Source organism: Pongo abelii, chromosome 15, assembly GCF_028885655.2.
Source record: "Pongo abelii isolate AG06213 chromosome 15, NHGRI_mPonAbe1-v2.0_pri, whole genome shotgun sequence".
NCBI classification, from domain to species: Eukaryota; Metazoa; Chordata; class Mammalia; order Primates; family Hominidae; genus Pongo; species Pongo abelii.
Window position 1 is genome coordinate 39,366,427 of NC_072000.2, and position 16,817 is coordinate 39,383,243.

Here is a 16,817-nt window from a genome sequence, read left to right on the forward strand (position 1 = left end):
GGAAAAGTGAGAAATTATACCAGAAAAATCCATTAAAATAAATCAGATTGGTCCCAATACTATAGTAATACTAGAGCATATGGACATGAATTTGTCAGTCTCAGAAGGTCATGAACTTCTTGAGAATAGGAAATAAACTGCACTTTAGACTAAAAATCATTTTGGCAACAAGTACATAAAATTGATGTGAGCGGGCCAGGCGCGGTGGCTCACGCCTATAATCCCAGCACTTTGGGAGGCCCAGGCGGGTGGACTGCTTGAGGCCAGGAGTTCAAGACCAGCCTGGCCAACGTGGTGAAATCCCATCTCTACTAAAAAACAAAAATTAGCCAGGCGTGGTGGCAGGCGCCTGTAATCCCTGCTACTCGGGAAGCTGAGGCAGGAGAATTGCTTGAACCCAGGAGGCAGAAGTTGCAGTGAGCTGAGATCATGCCACTGCACTCCAGCCTGGGTGACAGAGCAAGACTCCATCTCAAAAAAAAAAAAAAAAAAAAAAATTGATGACAGCAGCCACTCTTCAAGTCTCTTGGATATATACCTGTGAATGGGATTGCTGGGTCATATAATTTTAACTTTAAAGGAACTGATTTCTAGAGTGTTTTTCAAAGTAGATGTACCACTTTACATTCCCACTAGCAATATATAAGGATTCCAATTTCTCCACATCCTCACCAACACTTAATATTTGCATTTTGATAAACAATAGCCATCCTAGTGGGTGGGTGTAAAGTGGCATCTTACTGTGATTTTCATTTGCATTTCTCTGATAGCTAGTGTTTTTGAGCATGTGCTTATTGGCCATTTGCGTATCTTCTTTAGAGAAATGTCCATTCAAATCCTTTGTCCATTTTTAATTGGGTTGTCTTTTTACCTTATATTTTTAAAGTCTAAAGTTAATGCAATAACACCAGCTCTCTACCTCACCCTGAACAAGATAAGGATTTGAGAATATTTATACTCTCACCAAACTCTTCCTGAACTATATATTATGAATGCCCAGTATTTAAATTCTACCCTTCATTTTAATTCCAAAATTACTATATTCAGATAATATTTCTTTAGATTTACCTACACATTTACCACTCTCTTTGATCATTTATCCTTCTTGCATCTCAGACTTTAATTCTGAGGTAATTTTTTTTCCTGACATATTCTTTTAGAAGTTATTTCATGAAGGTCAATCATAGCAAAGTATTTTAAGCTTTTGTCTTTGTTCTACCCTCCATTTGAAAGTTTGGTCAGTACACAATTCTATAATGATAGTTATTTTTCCTTAGCACTTTGAAGATATTATTATGCTGTTCAGTCTTCCATTGTCAGTGCTGAGAACACTGTTTTCAGCATAACTGTTTTTCTCTGGCAGATTATGTATTTTTTTTCTTTGCAGCCTTTATGCTCTTTTCTTTGTCTTTCCATTCTGCTATGTCACTGCAGTGTGTTTAAGTACAGGTTTCTACTTACTTATTTGGTATATTATGTGCTTCTGTTTCTATAGACTCATAGCTTTAATAAATTCTCTGTCATTCTTGAAATACTGCCTCTCCTTCATTCTCTCCTTCTGGTATTCCAACTAGACACATCAGACCCTCTCATCCTGTTCTACAAATTTCTTACCTTCTCCTTCACATTTCCCATCTCAATGTCCTGGGTAATTTCCTCAAATTTCTAATCCAAGTCACTGATTCTCTCTTTATTTATATCTTATGTGTTGCTTAATATTGTTTTTTTTTCTTTCAGGAATTATATTTTTATTTCTCAAAGTTCTATTTGATTCTTTTTAATCATTTTAATGAGCTTATCATTTTCCTCTTTAAATATTTCAAACATGGTTATTTTATAGTCTGGTTATTTTATTCCAATATTAGGGATTAAAATCTTAAGGAATCTAAATTTTCTCTCTTTTTTGCTAACTCATTTACATAATTTGTTTCCATGTTTACTAAATAATCTTTGTGAACTCATATTTGGTTGATTCTAATCTGTGGAATTTCTGGAGGCCTAATTGAGAGTGAATTACTCCAGAGGTAATTTGTGTTTGCTTGTACAACTGTCAGGAAGGATTACTGACCAGAAATTAACTTGTATCCTTGTCAAGATAACCAATTTAACATGGAAGTCTTCAATTCAGTCATCCAACCTTGAAGCTTGCTCAAGTCTTAGTCTGGATCCCAGAAGTGATTATCAGCAATTTTCTTCCAGATCATCCCACTTTTCCAGTGTGCTTACTGCTCATCACTCCATTTTCCGCTCATAGTTTTGTTTATTTTGGTCAAGGAAGCGAGTAAGAAGAGTCTTAGAGGTTTCTCTATTTGCAAACCAGTGGTACAACGAAATGCTAGCAAGAATATCTAATAGCTCCAGAATATCAAGTTCACTGTGTTGCTGGCAATACGAGTCATGTAATGACTTTTTAAAAGCCCCTTTCTTCCCAATTTTTTATTAAGAAAATTTTCAAATGTAGAAAAAATTAAAAGATGGTGAGGCATGGTGGCTCGTGCCTATAATCCCAGCACTTTGGGAGGCCGAGGAGGGCGGATCACTTGAGGTCAGGAGTTCAAGACCAGCCTGGCCAACATAGTGAAACCCCATCTCACTAAAAATACAAAAATTAGCCAGGCGTGATGATGTGCGCCTATAGTCCCAGCCACTCTACTTGGGAGGCTGAGGCAGGAGAATCACTTGAACCCGGGAGGCGGAGGTTGCAATGAGCTGAGATCGCGCCACTGCACTCCAGCCTGGGTGACAGAGTGAGACTCCGTCTCAAAAAAAAAAAAAAGACTATTGCAATGTAAACAGGTATACCTCCACCTAGATTCAACTGCTTAGCATTTTGCCATATTTGCTTTATTTTTTTGTGTGTACATTTTTGCTGAAATATTTGAAAGTAAGTTGTAGATACCATGAGTCCTTCATCCCTAAATATTTCAGGATTCATCTACAGGTAAGATCATCCTTCTATATAACATTATCACACCTAAGAAAATTATGTACCATTATATACCTATATACCATTATCACACCTAAGAAAATTAACAAAAATTCCATAATATCATCTGATATTCAATCCATATTCAAAGTTACCAAGATATCCCCAAAATAATTTTTATAATGTTTTTCAAACCAGAATTCCATGAGTTCATATATTGCATTTGGTTATTGTCTCTTGAGCCTAACAGACCCCACCTCAACTTTTTAAAAATGATACTGTGTTTTTGAAGAGGCTAGACCAGTTGTCTCATAATATGTACTACCTTCTAATTTTGTTTAATTATTTTCTCTTGGAGTCATTTAATTTGTTCTTCTATCTCCTATATATACTATAAACTAGAAGTTAGGTATATAGGCTTGATTCCAGGTCCCTCCATTGTAAAGGTATATTTACCCTTTGCAAATATAAATAATCTGTAAGATAATCTTTGGCAACAAGTGAATATCCTCTTCCCAAGCAATCCTTTACATATTAATGTTTTTGATATCTACTAATGATCCTTGCTTAAATCTATTAAGGCTACAAAGTTTCCTCTCTTTAGAGGGCAAATTAATTTCATATCCCACAGACTTAACCAATAGATATACTTGCATATATGCACAAAATATAGAAGAATACATAAGTATATTCTATACCATTTTTTTCTGAGAGTTTCGCTCTTGTTGCCCAAGCTGGAGTGCAATGGTGCGATCTCGGCCCACTGCAACCTCTGCCTCCCGGGTTCAAGCGATTCTCCTGCCTCAGCCTCCCGAGTAGCTGGGATTACAGGTGCACGCTGGCTAATTTTTTGTATTTTTAGTAGAAATGGGATTTCACCATATTAGCCAGGATGGTATCAAACACCTGACCTCAGGTGATCCGCCCGCCTCAGCCTCCCAAAGTTCTGGGAATATAGGCGTGAGCCACTGCACCCAGCCTATTCTACACCATTTTTAATAGCACAAAATTATAAAATGTATATTCATCTTCAGGACATAGGTTAAATTATAGTGCTTCCGTGTAATTATGATACAGGAAGTTCCAATTTTTTTTTTTTTTTTGGAGACAAGAGTCTCGCTCTGCCTAACAATCTTGGCTCACTGCAACCTCCGCCTCCTGGTTCAAGCAAATCTTGTACCTCAGCCTCCTGAGTAGCTGGGACTAGGGACTACAGGCGTGTACTACAACTGTCAGCTAATTTTTGTATTTTTAGTAGAGATGGGGTTTTACCATGTTGTCCAGGCTGGTCTCGAACCCCTGGCCTCAAGTGATCCTCCTGCCTCGGCCTCCCAAAATGCTGGGATTACAGGTGTGAGCCACTGTGACTGGCCAACATTTTTTTGATATACAATAATCTTTAAGATATATCATTATAGCTTGACTTCATTTCCTAACACTCTTTTCTTTCCTTACTCCTCCTCAAACACTCAAAAGCCCTAGAGCACATTCCTAGCTCTGGGACTTTTACTTTTCCTTCTGCCTGGAATGCACTTTCTCCATTCAGGTCTTTGTTCTTATAGGATAGAATAAGCTTTCCCCTGACCTCCCTACTTAAAACAGTCCTATGCCCTTAGCTCTAACACTTTCTATTCCTTTATCCTGATTGACTTTTCTTCATACCTTTAATAACTCCTGACATGTTTATTGGTTTATTTGCTTATTATATTTCTTCCGCAACACTAGAATTGTCAGCTCCAGTGGAATTTACTTGCTTTGTTCACAACTATACCCTTAATGCATAGAACAGCAATTCCGTAGTGAGTACTTAAAGGAATTTTTTTTCATTCACATGTGTAAAGCCATGATTCACAAGATTTTATGTTATGCTATAAGCCTATATAGACATAAAGTATCTTTAGGATTCTCAAGAAACTGGTAATAATGGTTGCATCTAGTGAGGTGAAATGGGAAGGTGGGGAATAGAGATGAGGGAGACTTACTACAATGTATACACTTAATCACAGTCTAAATTTTTAACCATGTACGTTCATGAAAAACATAAAGGCTGGGCACAGAGGCTCACACCTGTAATCCCAGTACTTTGGGAGGCCGAGGTGGGCGGATCACCTAAAGTCAGGAGTTCGAGACCAGCCTGGCCAACATGGTGAAACTCCATCTCCATTAAAAATACAAAAATTAGGCATGGTGGCATGTGTCTGTAGTCCCAGCTACTTGGGAGGCTGAGGCAGGAGAATTGCTTGAACCCAGAAGCAGAGGTTGCAGTGAGCTGAGATCACGCCAGCCTGGATAACAGAGTGAGACTCCATCTCAAAAAATAAATAAATAAATAATTATTTTTTAAAAATCGACGGTTTTTTTTTTTTTTCTTTGGAAACAGGGTCTCACTTTGTCATCCAGGCTGGAGTGCAGTGGTGTGATCTCAGCTCACTGCTGCCTCAACCTCTTGGGCTCAAGAGATCCTCCCACCTCAGTCCACCAAGTAGCTGGCACTACAGGCATGCGCTACCACACCCAGCTAATTTTTTTGTATTTTTTTGGTAGAGACAGAGTTTCACCATGTTGCCCAGGCTGGAAAAATTAATGTTAAACCCAGCACTTTGGGAGGCCAAGGTGGGTGGATCACTTGAGGTCAGGAGCTCAAGACCAGCCTGGCCAACATGGTGAAATCCCATCTCTACTAAAAATACAAAATTAGCTGGGTGTGATGGCGTGTGCCTGTAATCCCAGCTACTGGAGGCTGAGTCAGGAGAATCACTTGAACCCGGGAGGAAGAGGTTGCAGTGAGCTGCGATTGCACCTCTGCACTCTAGTTTGGGTGACTGTCTCAGAAAGAAAAAAAAGTAATGTTAAAAATTTTAAAAAGTATGCTCAAAGAACATCCCAATTTAATCTGCTGCCCCTTTTTATAACTTCATGCAGGTACCTTTCGTAACATATTTTTAAGGATTTAACTTTGATAGGCTTGTTCAGTTCAGACAAAACTGTTTTGACATTAGTACAACTAGAAAGTAATCACCATGAGCTATGAAGTCAGCATGAATATTTTACTCATTACATGCTATGTAAAAGACTACAAAGATACATGCCAACATGTTAACAATGATTACTTGTCATTAGACAGCTAATAGGTCTTTATGCTTCCCTAAATGTAACTTTCCACACTAAGCATAAATTACTTCTATAATCAGAAAAAAAATGTACTTTTAAAAAAAGATTAGATTTAAATAAAATAAAAATTTATACTTGAAAGAACAATTTCTTCTTTTTTTTTTTTTGAGACGGAGTCTCCCTCTGTCGCTCCCTCTGTTGCTCCAGGCTTGATCTCTGCCCACTGCAACCTCTGCCTCCCCGGTTCAAGCGATTCTCCTGCCTCAGCCTCCCAAGCAGCTGGGATTACAGGCACATGCCACCACACCTGGCTAATTTTTTTTGTATTTTTACTACAGACGGGGTTTCAGCATGTTGGTCAGGCTGGTCTCGAACTCCTGACCTTGTTGTGATCTGCCCGCCTTGGCCTCCCAAAGTGCTGGGATTACAGGCATAAGCCACCACGCCCGGCCAACAATTCTTAATACACAAATATTTTCTATAATTGTGACATTAATATAAAGTGAAGGAAGGCATTTCAAATATAATCATTTTCCTTAGGATTCCAAAAAGTAATTTTATAGTAAAATTCCCATTATATTCATTTTAATACAACAATAACTTTTTTCCTTATATCTTGTCTTATTCTTCTAGCATGGAATATACAATTAATGTAATTCTATGCTTATTTTAAAAGCGTAAGACAATTCTGAATATGTGATCCTTTTAAAGGAGTTTACATTAACCATGTATTTTAATTCTTTTAAAATCTTTAATCTCTTATTTTCTTTCTAGTTGTTTCTTCCTTTCAAACCATAATTCTTAACATTTTAGAACCTAATTTTTTACACAAGATGTATCCTTACAATAATGGCTTCAAATTTCTTTAAAATTAATAGTGTTTTTCACTGATTACCATTAAATACAGATACATTCCCATGGAAAATTCTCTTTTCATAGAAGCATTGATTGTAAACCTTGGAATAACTTCAGGCAATTTTGTTTCAGGAATGAGCAGTATTATCATTCCCACTACACAGATGAGTACTTAAAAAGCCTAGAAAAGGCTGGGTGCCATGGCTCACACCTGTGATCGCAGCACTTTGGGAGGCCAAATTGGGAGGACTGCTTAAGGCCAGGAACTGAAGACCAGCCTGGGCAACATAGCAAGACCCTGTCTCTACGAAAAATAAAGTCAGCCTGGCATGGTGGCATGTGCCTGTAATCCTAGCTACTCAAGAGGCTCAGGGGAGGCTGAGGTAGGATCACTTTGAGCTCAGGAGTCCAGGGCTGCAGCGAGCTATGATCCAACAAAGGCAACAGAGCAAGATCTCTCTTTTAAAAGCCTAGAAACGTTTGGTAGACTGTCCAAGGTTACCTACCTATTTAGCGATCAAAGAGAGTAAGAAAAGAGATTAGGAAAAAGCCCTCCTTATTTCTCATTGCAGTACTTTTTCTACTATAACTCAGCCAAGTTTATAAACCTCTGAGAAAAAGGAATGAGATGGTAGCTAATTCCACAGTACGCTGTGCGATTTTATGCCCAGAAATTGTTCCCAACATTGTTCCTTTGTTGCTGTTTCCCAGGTTATTGAACTTTGTTCCATTTTTTGTTAAAAGCAGCAAGAAACCCAGTAACAGACTCCATGTTGACCTCAGCTGTCTGCCAGCAGAGAAAATGAGATTCTTGTTGGAAGTCTGTGAAACTAATCTACTATATAATTGTAGCACAGGAAATTAGCTACCCTAATTTTCCATATTTGTGAGTAAATTCCTTTAAACTATATCAGTTAATGCTTGAGTTCTGTAAAGTGAATCACAGTTCTACTTCTTCAATTCTGTAAAATAACATTTTAAAATTAGGGCTCTCTACAGTAAAATAAACCACATAAAAATAATGTCCAATAAATCTTAATAGCATAAAGGGATAACATAGCATATCACTAGATTCTGAGTACTTCTGGAAAAAAGGCTTTGCTATAGCAGTTTTTCATTTCACAACAATAATCAACTGGTAAGAAAAATGATATATTGATATAAATTGTTACCAAGGACTATAAATGTAGTGCCCTGTACCATTCTCATGATTTTCAAGAGTACATACCGACAGTTTTTTGCCGTACTATACTCCTCGCCTTTTCGGTTCCTGGAGAACCAGTGGTTGTTGCACTCCTCTGTCTCATTGGGGCTTGGCCAGGTTGATCACGACTCCATCCTCTAGAAAATGACTTGTCAACTGAAACTTTCTGAAATTCATGTCCAACTCCTAGAAACGTAGATTTTCAATCTCAATATACTGTTACTTGATCAATAATATCTTCAAGTTATGTGTGCTACCTTGCCTCAGAGTCTTAGGTTTGCTCACATAAATTATAAAGTAATAAGATAAAACGCTGTATACTGTAAGGCTTTTATGAGCTTCACTTTATGTATAAATCATATTCCAAAACTGATGCGGAATTTTAAAATTACACCATTAGCAATAAGCTATTAGAAATTCTCTGCCACCCACTTGCTTTGGAATAAAAATGAAACATTTAGACAAGAAAAAAAAGACAGGAAATGTGCTAAACAAAACCCATCCTGTGGTGATGATTACTAAATCTCTAATCTGCCAATAATAGCCACTTGGGAAATATAGTCCAGGAAAAAGTAGTTTGAGCACATAATACCCTGGACAAAAGTATGAAATGTGACTTAGATGTAAACTCTAGCTAGCAACTAATATTTAACAATGCAAAATACTGGCTGGGAGTAGTAGCTCACACCTGTAATCCCAGCACTTTGGGAGGTGGAGGTGGGCAGATTGTTTGAGCCCAGGAATTCAAGACTAGCCTGGGCAACATGGTGAAACCATGTCTCTATAAGAAATACAAACAAAAAAATTTAGCTGAGCATGGTGGCCTGTAGTCGCAGCTACTTGGGAAGCTGAGGGGGGGAACCCCTGAGCCTGGGAGGTCGAGGCTGCAGTGAGCCATGACCGTGCTACTATACTCTAGCCTAGGAAACAGAATGAGGCCCTGTCTCAGAAAAAAAAAAAGCAAAATCCTAACAAACTGAGGATTTTAAAAACATATATTAATGATATAATCATTACACTACTGTCCCACTCCCTTTTAACATTAGACAGATACATATTTCATGTCTAGGGAATGTTTGCTTTTAGTTAAAACTAAGTAAGTGCTTTCAAAAACAATTTTAAAAATAATTATTGTATACATTTTAAATAGAGTAACATTAAACCACCTTCTCAGTTCTAAGAAAAAATTGCTTATGATAAAAAGGAATGGTATTTTATACATTTTCATTTTGTTTAATTCTTAAAAATAAAATATTTAAAATTCTACTTATTTCACCCTCACCCTTCTCCCTGGAATGGTTTTCCCTGACTTAATTATTTAAACAAATTTATATAGAGCATCTCTATGAACAATTCTTACCTTTCCCTTTGTGCTTTTTTTGTTTCTGTTCACTCAGCTTATCCAATGGTAAATCACTGAGATCCAAACTATATAAATTCCTAGCTAAAACTTTAGTTAATGTCTCCATAGTCAGTGACCACTCAGTGGCCAACTCTTCCCAATAGGTCAATGATGACAATACTGACAGTAAGTCATCCCAAAGTTCTCGGGAGATGTACACATTTAGGTTTGCTTTGATCCAGGCAACTATAAGGGTCTATAAAGACAAATATCAGAAATAACAATAAAATGTGTTTAGCATGTGACTTCAAAATCAGATATTCAATTCTTAAAAAAATTACTTAAAAACAAGCAACGTTTAAAATTGCATGCTTTTTTTTCATAGATAATACTACTTGTAAAAGCAATTCATGCAATCGTCAGAATCTACTATAAATTTCATTTCAACAACTGCCAACTCCCAACACCCAGCAATCTAAACTAAAAAGAAATCTCCCTAAATCTATAACAGTCTCTTATGCTGCATTACATTAATGTTAAATAAATGCTATTTAAAAAACAGTCTCCATAATTTTAAGTGTTGAAAATGTTGAGTTACTGAACTAAAAAGCCAAAACCTACATTCCCTAATTAAGGATGGAAATCACTAACTACAACTCGAAAATGTTTTTTAATAATATAAAGAAACAACATACTAGAGACATATTTAACTTAATGAAATGTAGTTTTGAAAATGTATACATAAACTAAAGGTTGAAATTAAATTTTTTTAAACACAACAAATTAAAAGCATTCTGTAATAAATCTGATCACAGGATAAAAAAATTCATAAAAGGACAGAAATGGATTAGCCAGTAAGTACTCCCTGAGATTTTGTGGATTTCTACTAAAGATATGTCCTCTGACTGAAGAAACAAGTCATAAAATAAAGATTCTCAAAAGCTTAATTCTATAACATTTAGAAAGGAATTCACATAAATTTATACCTGAAATGTAAAGATGAAAATGAAGAGAGTTTAGGTACAGAACTGTAGTAACTACTGACCTCCCAATCTATCTTTAATTTAATCCAAAAAAAAAAGACTACTTTAATACTCAGACTACAAAAAAAGTTGTTTCACATAGCAAGATAAAATTGTATCTTCCTGTAGCTCCCACCATCGGGTTAGCTCTAACAATGGAGAAACTTGAATGAGAAAACAAAAAATGGCTAATGAAGTTAAGAGGAGTTTAGATGATACGTGTAGCTGGTTTTAAAAGACTGTTCAACACCAGCATATAATTTTAGGTAAATGGCTAATATACGGAAAAAAACTCCAACCAATTTAAATGGCTACACTCACAGCCAAGAATTAGATCTGAGACAGCTTTTACCCTTGACATTAAGAATCATGTATTTGTATTTCATGTATCATCTTAAAAAAAATATCTTGTTTTCTATTTTTCAAAGAATCCGTAATACATTTTAAAGTCAGCACTCTATCTTCAGATTTAAAAAACACAATATAGAATTCCTGTGTAATCAAACTACCACCAATTGAGAAGGGAGGATAATAAAGTCTTATTTTAAAAAAGCATGATAAGAATCAATCTTATTTATTACTTTTTCATTATTACAGAATAACATAAAAAGACAGTTTTTCCTAGCAGTCCCAGAGATATGGAAACTCATAAAGCAGTCAGGTCATTATCCCTAAAACACTGCCAGGTTTTTGCAACCACATATTATGTATACTACACAAGAGATAAAATAAACATCATTAGCTTGTTTGTTCACAGACCTGATATTACCTCCACTCTTATACTAGGTTGTATGTATAGCAAATAGCTTATTTAGATGAGCAACTTTTAAGTTAGCTCTACAAAAGATCCCTTAATAAATAAGAAATAATCTCTAATTTAAAACATTTTTTTCCTGGTAACAAGTTCAGGGTTCAATGAATTTTAAAAAACAAACAAACAAACAACAACAACAAAACAAAACAAAAAAACCCATATCTATCCAGCTATTCATCTATTTATTTATTTTTATTGCCTGGAAAAGTGGTCCTGCAAGTCGACCTGCCAAGGTCATATTTTTTTTCCCTTGGAACTGTAGAAAAGCTTGTGATGGCATCTTCAGTACAGATTCCGTGACTCTGAGCAACACAAGCAGCATCTGTTCCCTTAAAATAAAAAGACTGATTAATGTTTCCTTCCTGCATATGTTTGCATTTGGTTAATAGTTAACTTTCAAATATATACTTCTTATAAAAACTCAAATATCAAACATCTTTGAAAGACAATTTCAAATGTTTAGAGTTCCTTAAATATTAAAAATTAAAATTCCATTTTATGTATCTACATCAATCATTTAAAATCATTTATCGGCCACAATATCCTCTCATCAAATAAAAACCTATTCAAAAGCTGAGGAACTGGAAGTGATAATGTGGAGAATGCTCCCGTCTCCGCAACCACAAATCAAGTAGCGACCTTAAGGAGCTATCTGAAGAACACTCATCTACACAATATAGTTCTACCCAGATGGAATCCAATCAAATCCATCTTTATAATATGGAGAATAACTATATCAAATCAATCAAATCCATCTTTATAATATGGTGAATAACTACATATTGAGAATCATACCAATCTCAATTTCAGAAATTACATGACATCTTAATTAATAGATCACAAAGAAGCCTGGGCAACACAGCAAGACTTGTCTCTCAAAAAAAAAAAAAATTAGCTGGGTGTGGTGGCAAATGCCTATAGTCTCAGCTACTCAGGAGGCTGAGGTGGGCGGATCACTTGAGCCTAGGAGTTTGAGTCTGCAGTGAGCTAGATAATCAAGGGCCATTACTCTATTGTTTCTTTCCACTCTTTTCATTATGCAGTTTTTTAATCTTTTTTTGTCTGTACTGCAAGTTAAACCAATTCTATTATTATCCTTACTTTGCCTCTTTCTCTTAGATGCTTATTATTAAAACCATAAAACTACCTTATTTATACTGATATTTCAAAACTTGATTCAACCACATATGAAGAAGAGGCTAACAAGGGACTTTCAGTTGGGTGTATCAGCCCAATTCTCTATCACAGCCTCCTCCCCTCTGGTTATTTTGCAAGTCCATTCCAGGCACAGTGATATGTGGAACAGTCACTGTGAGAACTGTGGCAGGGGCGGCAACAGATCCTAGATCTAGATGTCATGGTTCTTCAGAGAAGTCAGAGTAGAATCAAACAGAAAACTATCACTACATTAAAAATATCCTGGATGTATTAGCAAACAAATGCATGCATTTATTCACAGAATAAAAATCAAAGGTGCCACATTTGTAACCTTATGCTTCTAGCTTAGCTACATGAAATAAAAAGCTATTTGAAATCAACTACAAATGCAATAAAGCATAGATTTTCCAAATAAATCTTATTTGTTGTCAAACCATAACTCACTCATAAATCATACAATATTTTCACTTTGTAATACAATAAAAATGATTTTAATTAATAAAGTTTTACAAATTCTGGCCAGTTGTAGTGGCTCACACCTGTAATCCCAGTACTTTGGGAGGTGGTCAAGGCAGGTGGATCGCTTCAGCCCAGGAGCTCAAGAACAGCCTGGGCAACAAGGCGAAACCATCTCTCTCTATATAAAAATTCAATGTAAAATATATGAAAAACCTCCCAAAATGCTATTACTTCAAGGGAAGTTTAAAAATTAAGAAAAAAATTCTAAAATTGTTTTCTACATAGCAAGTCAGTCACTATAATCTGGCTCATCAATGATTCAAAGTATACAGAAAGAAAAAAAAGGACTAACAAAAGAATTGTCCAATGTAGTTACTGGCTAATAATAACTTGGACTCTGAAGTCAGAAAAACCATAGTTCAAATCTCTGTCCACTGCTCAACAGCTGTGTGAACAAGGACAAGTTACTTAACTTCCCAGTATTGTCTGTATCATAGGGTGCTGTAAGAATTAAGTAAGAAAATATGTGTAAAGTGCTTAGAAAGCTATGTGGCACAAATAAGTGTCCCAAATGTGTTAATAATAATAACTACTTCTACATGCCATTCTATTAATACTGTTAGTAAAGAATCTTTTCAAAATATAAAGCCATTTTATACATAAATTAGGCATATGCTTTGACTAAGTAGTCTTATTTCTTAAAAAAAATTAGGAGTACTTAGTCAAACCATATACCTAATTTATGTTTTGCCACACGTAGAGGAAAATGAAATACATATAAGAATGTTCATTGTCCTCTCTTTGCCCCAGAACAAAGAGAAATAACTACATGTCCATCAGTACAGGACTGGTTAAGAAAATTATGGCATATATATATATGGTATAATACTATATAACTGTGTGTGTGGTTTGATGAGCTAGATATTCACCAAAGGACAAACATCACTACTATCTCTAGAGAGTGAACCTTTGAGCTTTTTTCTTTTTTAAACTTTTCTTTGTTTGAATTTTATGATAAAACATTTCATTTTTACAAAAACTGCAGAACCGCTTTCCCATCTCCCCAAAAGGTCTATTTTTCCAATCAATTAGACAACTATTTATAGAGCACCAATGATATATAGCGTACTATACTAAGAAATACAGGAAATATAAAAATAAGACAACCAGTAAATACCTTCTAGAGGTTCTCAGTTCTATGGTGGTAAACAGATATTTACACAAGTATTTCAGGGATCAAGACAGTTTTCACAAGAACTATACAGAAGTACAAATATAGAATGGAAACAAGTGAAGAAAAAAATTTAAGTAAGGATATGTAGAAACAGGAAGGTGAATCTAAGGGACAGTTATGGTGACAACAGGAAAAACAGCAGAAATAGACATTCTAAAGGAAAGTTCAGAAGGTGCCCAGGGAAGAGCAACTTGATAAAGCTGGGAAGCAGGATCTTATCCTGCAAGCTGGAGGTTAGACTTCAGACAGGAAAAGTAGGCAGGGCCTAACGGTATACAGCTCTGAATGCCAGATGAAGGATTCAGGCATTCACATATTCAGTCAATCATCAACTTATTCATTAACTCATTCACACACAAGTAAACTTCATTTACTCATATACATTTGTATGCATGTATTCTTTCCTTAGGGGTTGAGGAGGATGAGGTCATTATATGCTCACTTCAGGAAGACAGTCCAAGGGGTCCTGCAGAAGTCTGAACAAAGTTTCAGATAAGGTGAAAGGAACTATTGTCACTATGATTAATTTTATATTTATTCAATAATAGGAGCCCCTATAATACTGTAAACAAACCCTCTTCACAGAGAGTATTTCTCTAAAAATTACTACACCTGTGTACACAATAAAAACACATAGACATAAAGGATAAAAATTTTTTTACCAAGTCTTTTTGTCCATTGATACTTGTACAACCATGTACCGATAAATGTTAAGAATGCGTTTACACATATCTGTGTGTTCATCCAGAAGATTTTTTATTTCATTTGCAGGTTCAAGAAGAAATATATTTGATGAGTTTATAATAAACACCTAAGACAAAAGAAATCATTAGCTATTCACAAAGGAATTTCAATGGCAAATTTCTTATTCAAAGAGAAACAGACACTGATCACACTGTGGGTTAATTCTACAAGCTTAATAACTGAAACGTAAACTCATTAAACCTACCTATTTTTATGTTTACCTAGACAAATATAAAGTTAATAGTAGGTACCCAAAGAAAATAAACCAAGTGCAAACAACAGTATTTCTTTTTTTTCTTTTTTTTGAGACAGAGTCTTGTTTAGTCACCCAGGCTGGAATGCAGTGGTATGATTTCGGCTCACTGCAACCTCTGCCTCCTGGGTTCAACAGATTCTCTTGCCTCAGCCTCCCAAGTAGCTGGGATTACAGGCATGTGTGCCACCATGCCAGGCTAATTTTTGTATTTTTACTAGAGGTAGGGTTTCGCTATACTGGCCAGGCTGGTCTCAAAATCCTGGCCTCAAGTAATCTGCCCACCTTGGCTTCCCAAATTGCTGAGATTACAGGTGTGAGCCACTGCACCTGGTCTAAAACACAGTACTTCTAAACTGAGAAGCTTTAATAACTCTATTGCTATAATAAATTGAAAAAAAAAAATACACATAGTTTAGGATAAAAGATGACACCTAAATCAGGAAGAATTTTCTGAATGAGTTGTTCAAAACATTTTATCCTCTTTTTCTTATTTATTTTTCTTATTTCTTTTTATGTTTGTATATCTGTTTTGGTGACAAAAGATTCCATTATAAAAATATATTACTATATCCCATCAAAATATTAAAATGGAAAAAACTATGACTATCACTATGTATGCAGAAAAAGTATTCAACACTTATGACTGAAAACAATTTTTAGCAAACTAAGAAAAAAGCAAACATTCATTAAAATAAAAAAGAGCATTTATAAAAAAGTACAAAAAAAGTATATACATAGTAACAGAACTTGAGAAATACCACAAAAAGCCAAGAATAAGACAAGGGTGCTCACTCTCATCCCATGGATCTGAGGGGCCCAGTAAGCATAAAAGGAAGAGTGGGTGGTAGAGAATAAGTATCAGCAAACCGAAAAGGAAAAGACAAATGGAGCTACGTTCCTGTCTAGGAGAATAGTATTTCAGAAAAAGAGGAAAATCAAGTTCAAAGGACCTGAGGTGAGAGCCTGCCTAACATGCTTGAGGAACAGCAAGGAGTACAGAGTGAAGTAAACCAGGGGAAAAGCAGTGGAAGATGATGCCGAAAAACAGCCAGAGTATGTGGAGCAGAGATTCTCACACTTCCTGTAGTGAAAGAACAGGTCTTCTCCAGCCCCAGTGTTTTGCAGATCAATCCTATTTTAAAATACAATGAAAAATGAACAGAGATCGGGAGAGAGACCATCATGGCTGATGGGAAGCAGAACTAAATTGCAGCTCCGACTTGGACAGACAGAGCAGCATGTGGAGGCTCATATCATGAATTTTACCTCCAGAACAACTGCAAGAACAAACACCAGGAATCCCAAAAGGACCCACAGACCTCTGAAGGAAGCAAACTGCTCCTGCAGGACCCAGGAGACACTCCAAATGCTGTGAGTGCCCAAATGGCAGAAGTGGGAAATGGAGATCCTTCTCTCCCAAAAACACACATCCACTGGGGAAACTGAAGGTCTAGTTTGTGGGAGAAATTTCCGACCTTACCTGGAGCGGAGTAAATTTAGAGAGCCGAGGGAAATACAGGGGTAGAGGAAGCAGTAGGAAATGCCCTGGGAGCTTGCTGGGTCCCCAGGCAGGCCATTCCTGCCTGGCACCACAGGTATCCTTTGGGAGGGTGGCCAGAGGTGCATGGAAAATGCCACAGGGAGAAGGAAGTCTCCAGATGAACTTTGTAAAAATTTGAACCAGGCAAGAAA

At 36.2% G+C, this 16,817-nt stretch overlaps 1 protein-coding gene across 8 annotated transcripts in view; it reads right to left on the reverse strand.

Moving 5' to 3' along the window:
• RALGAPA1 (Ral GTPase activating protein catalytic subunit alpha 1) overlaps positions 1-16,817 on the reverse strand; it is a 278,460-nt gene that overhangs the window by 181,893 nt on the left and 79,750 nt on the right. For all 8 annotated transcript variants that reach the window (XM_054530032.2, XM_054530037.2, XM_054530036.2 and 5 more), the window contains 4 exons: positions 14,788-14,936; positions 11,474-11,603; positions 9,457-9,694; positions 8,121-8,282 (listed from right to left, as the gene is read on the reverse strand). In XM_054530032.2, the coding sequence (XP_054386007.1) occupies positions 8,121-8,282; positions 9,457-9,694; positions 11,474-11,603; positions 14,788-14,936 (679 nt within the window). The remainder of the gene's footprint in view (positions 1-8,120; positions 8,283-9,456; positions 9,695-11,473; positions 11,604-14,787; positions 14,937-16,817) is intronic.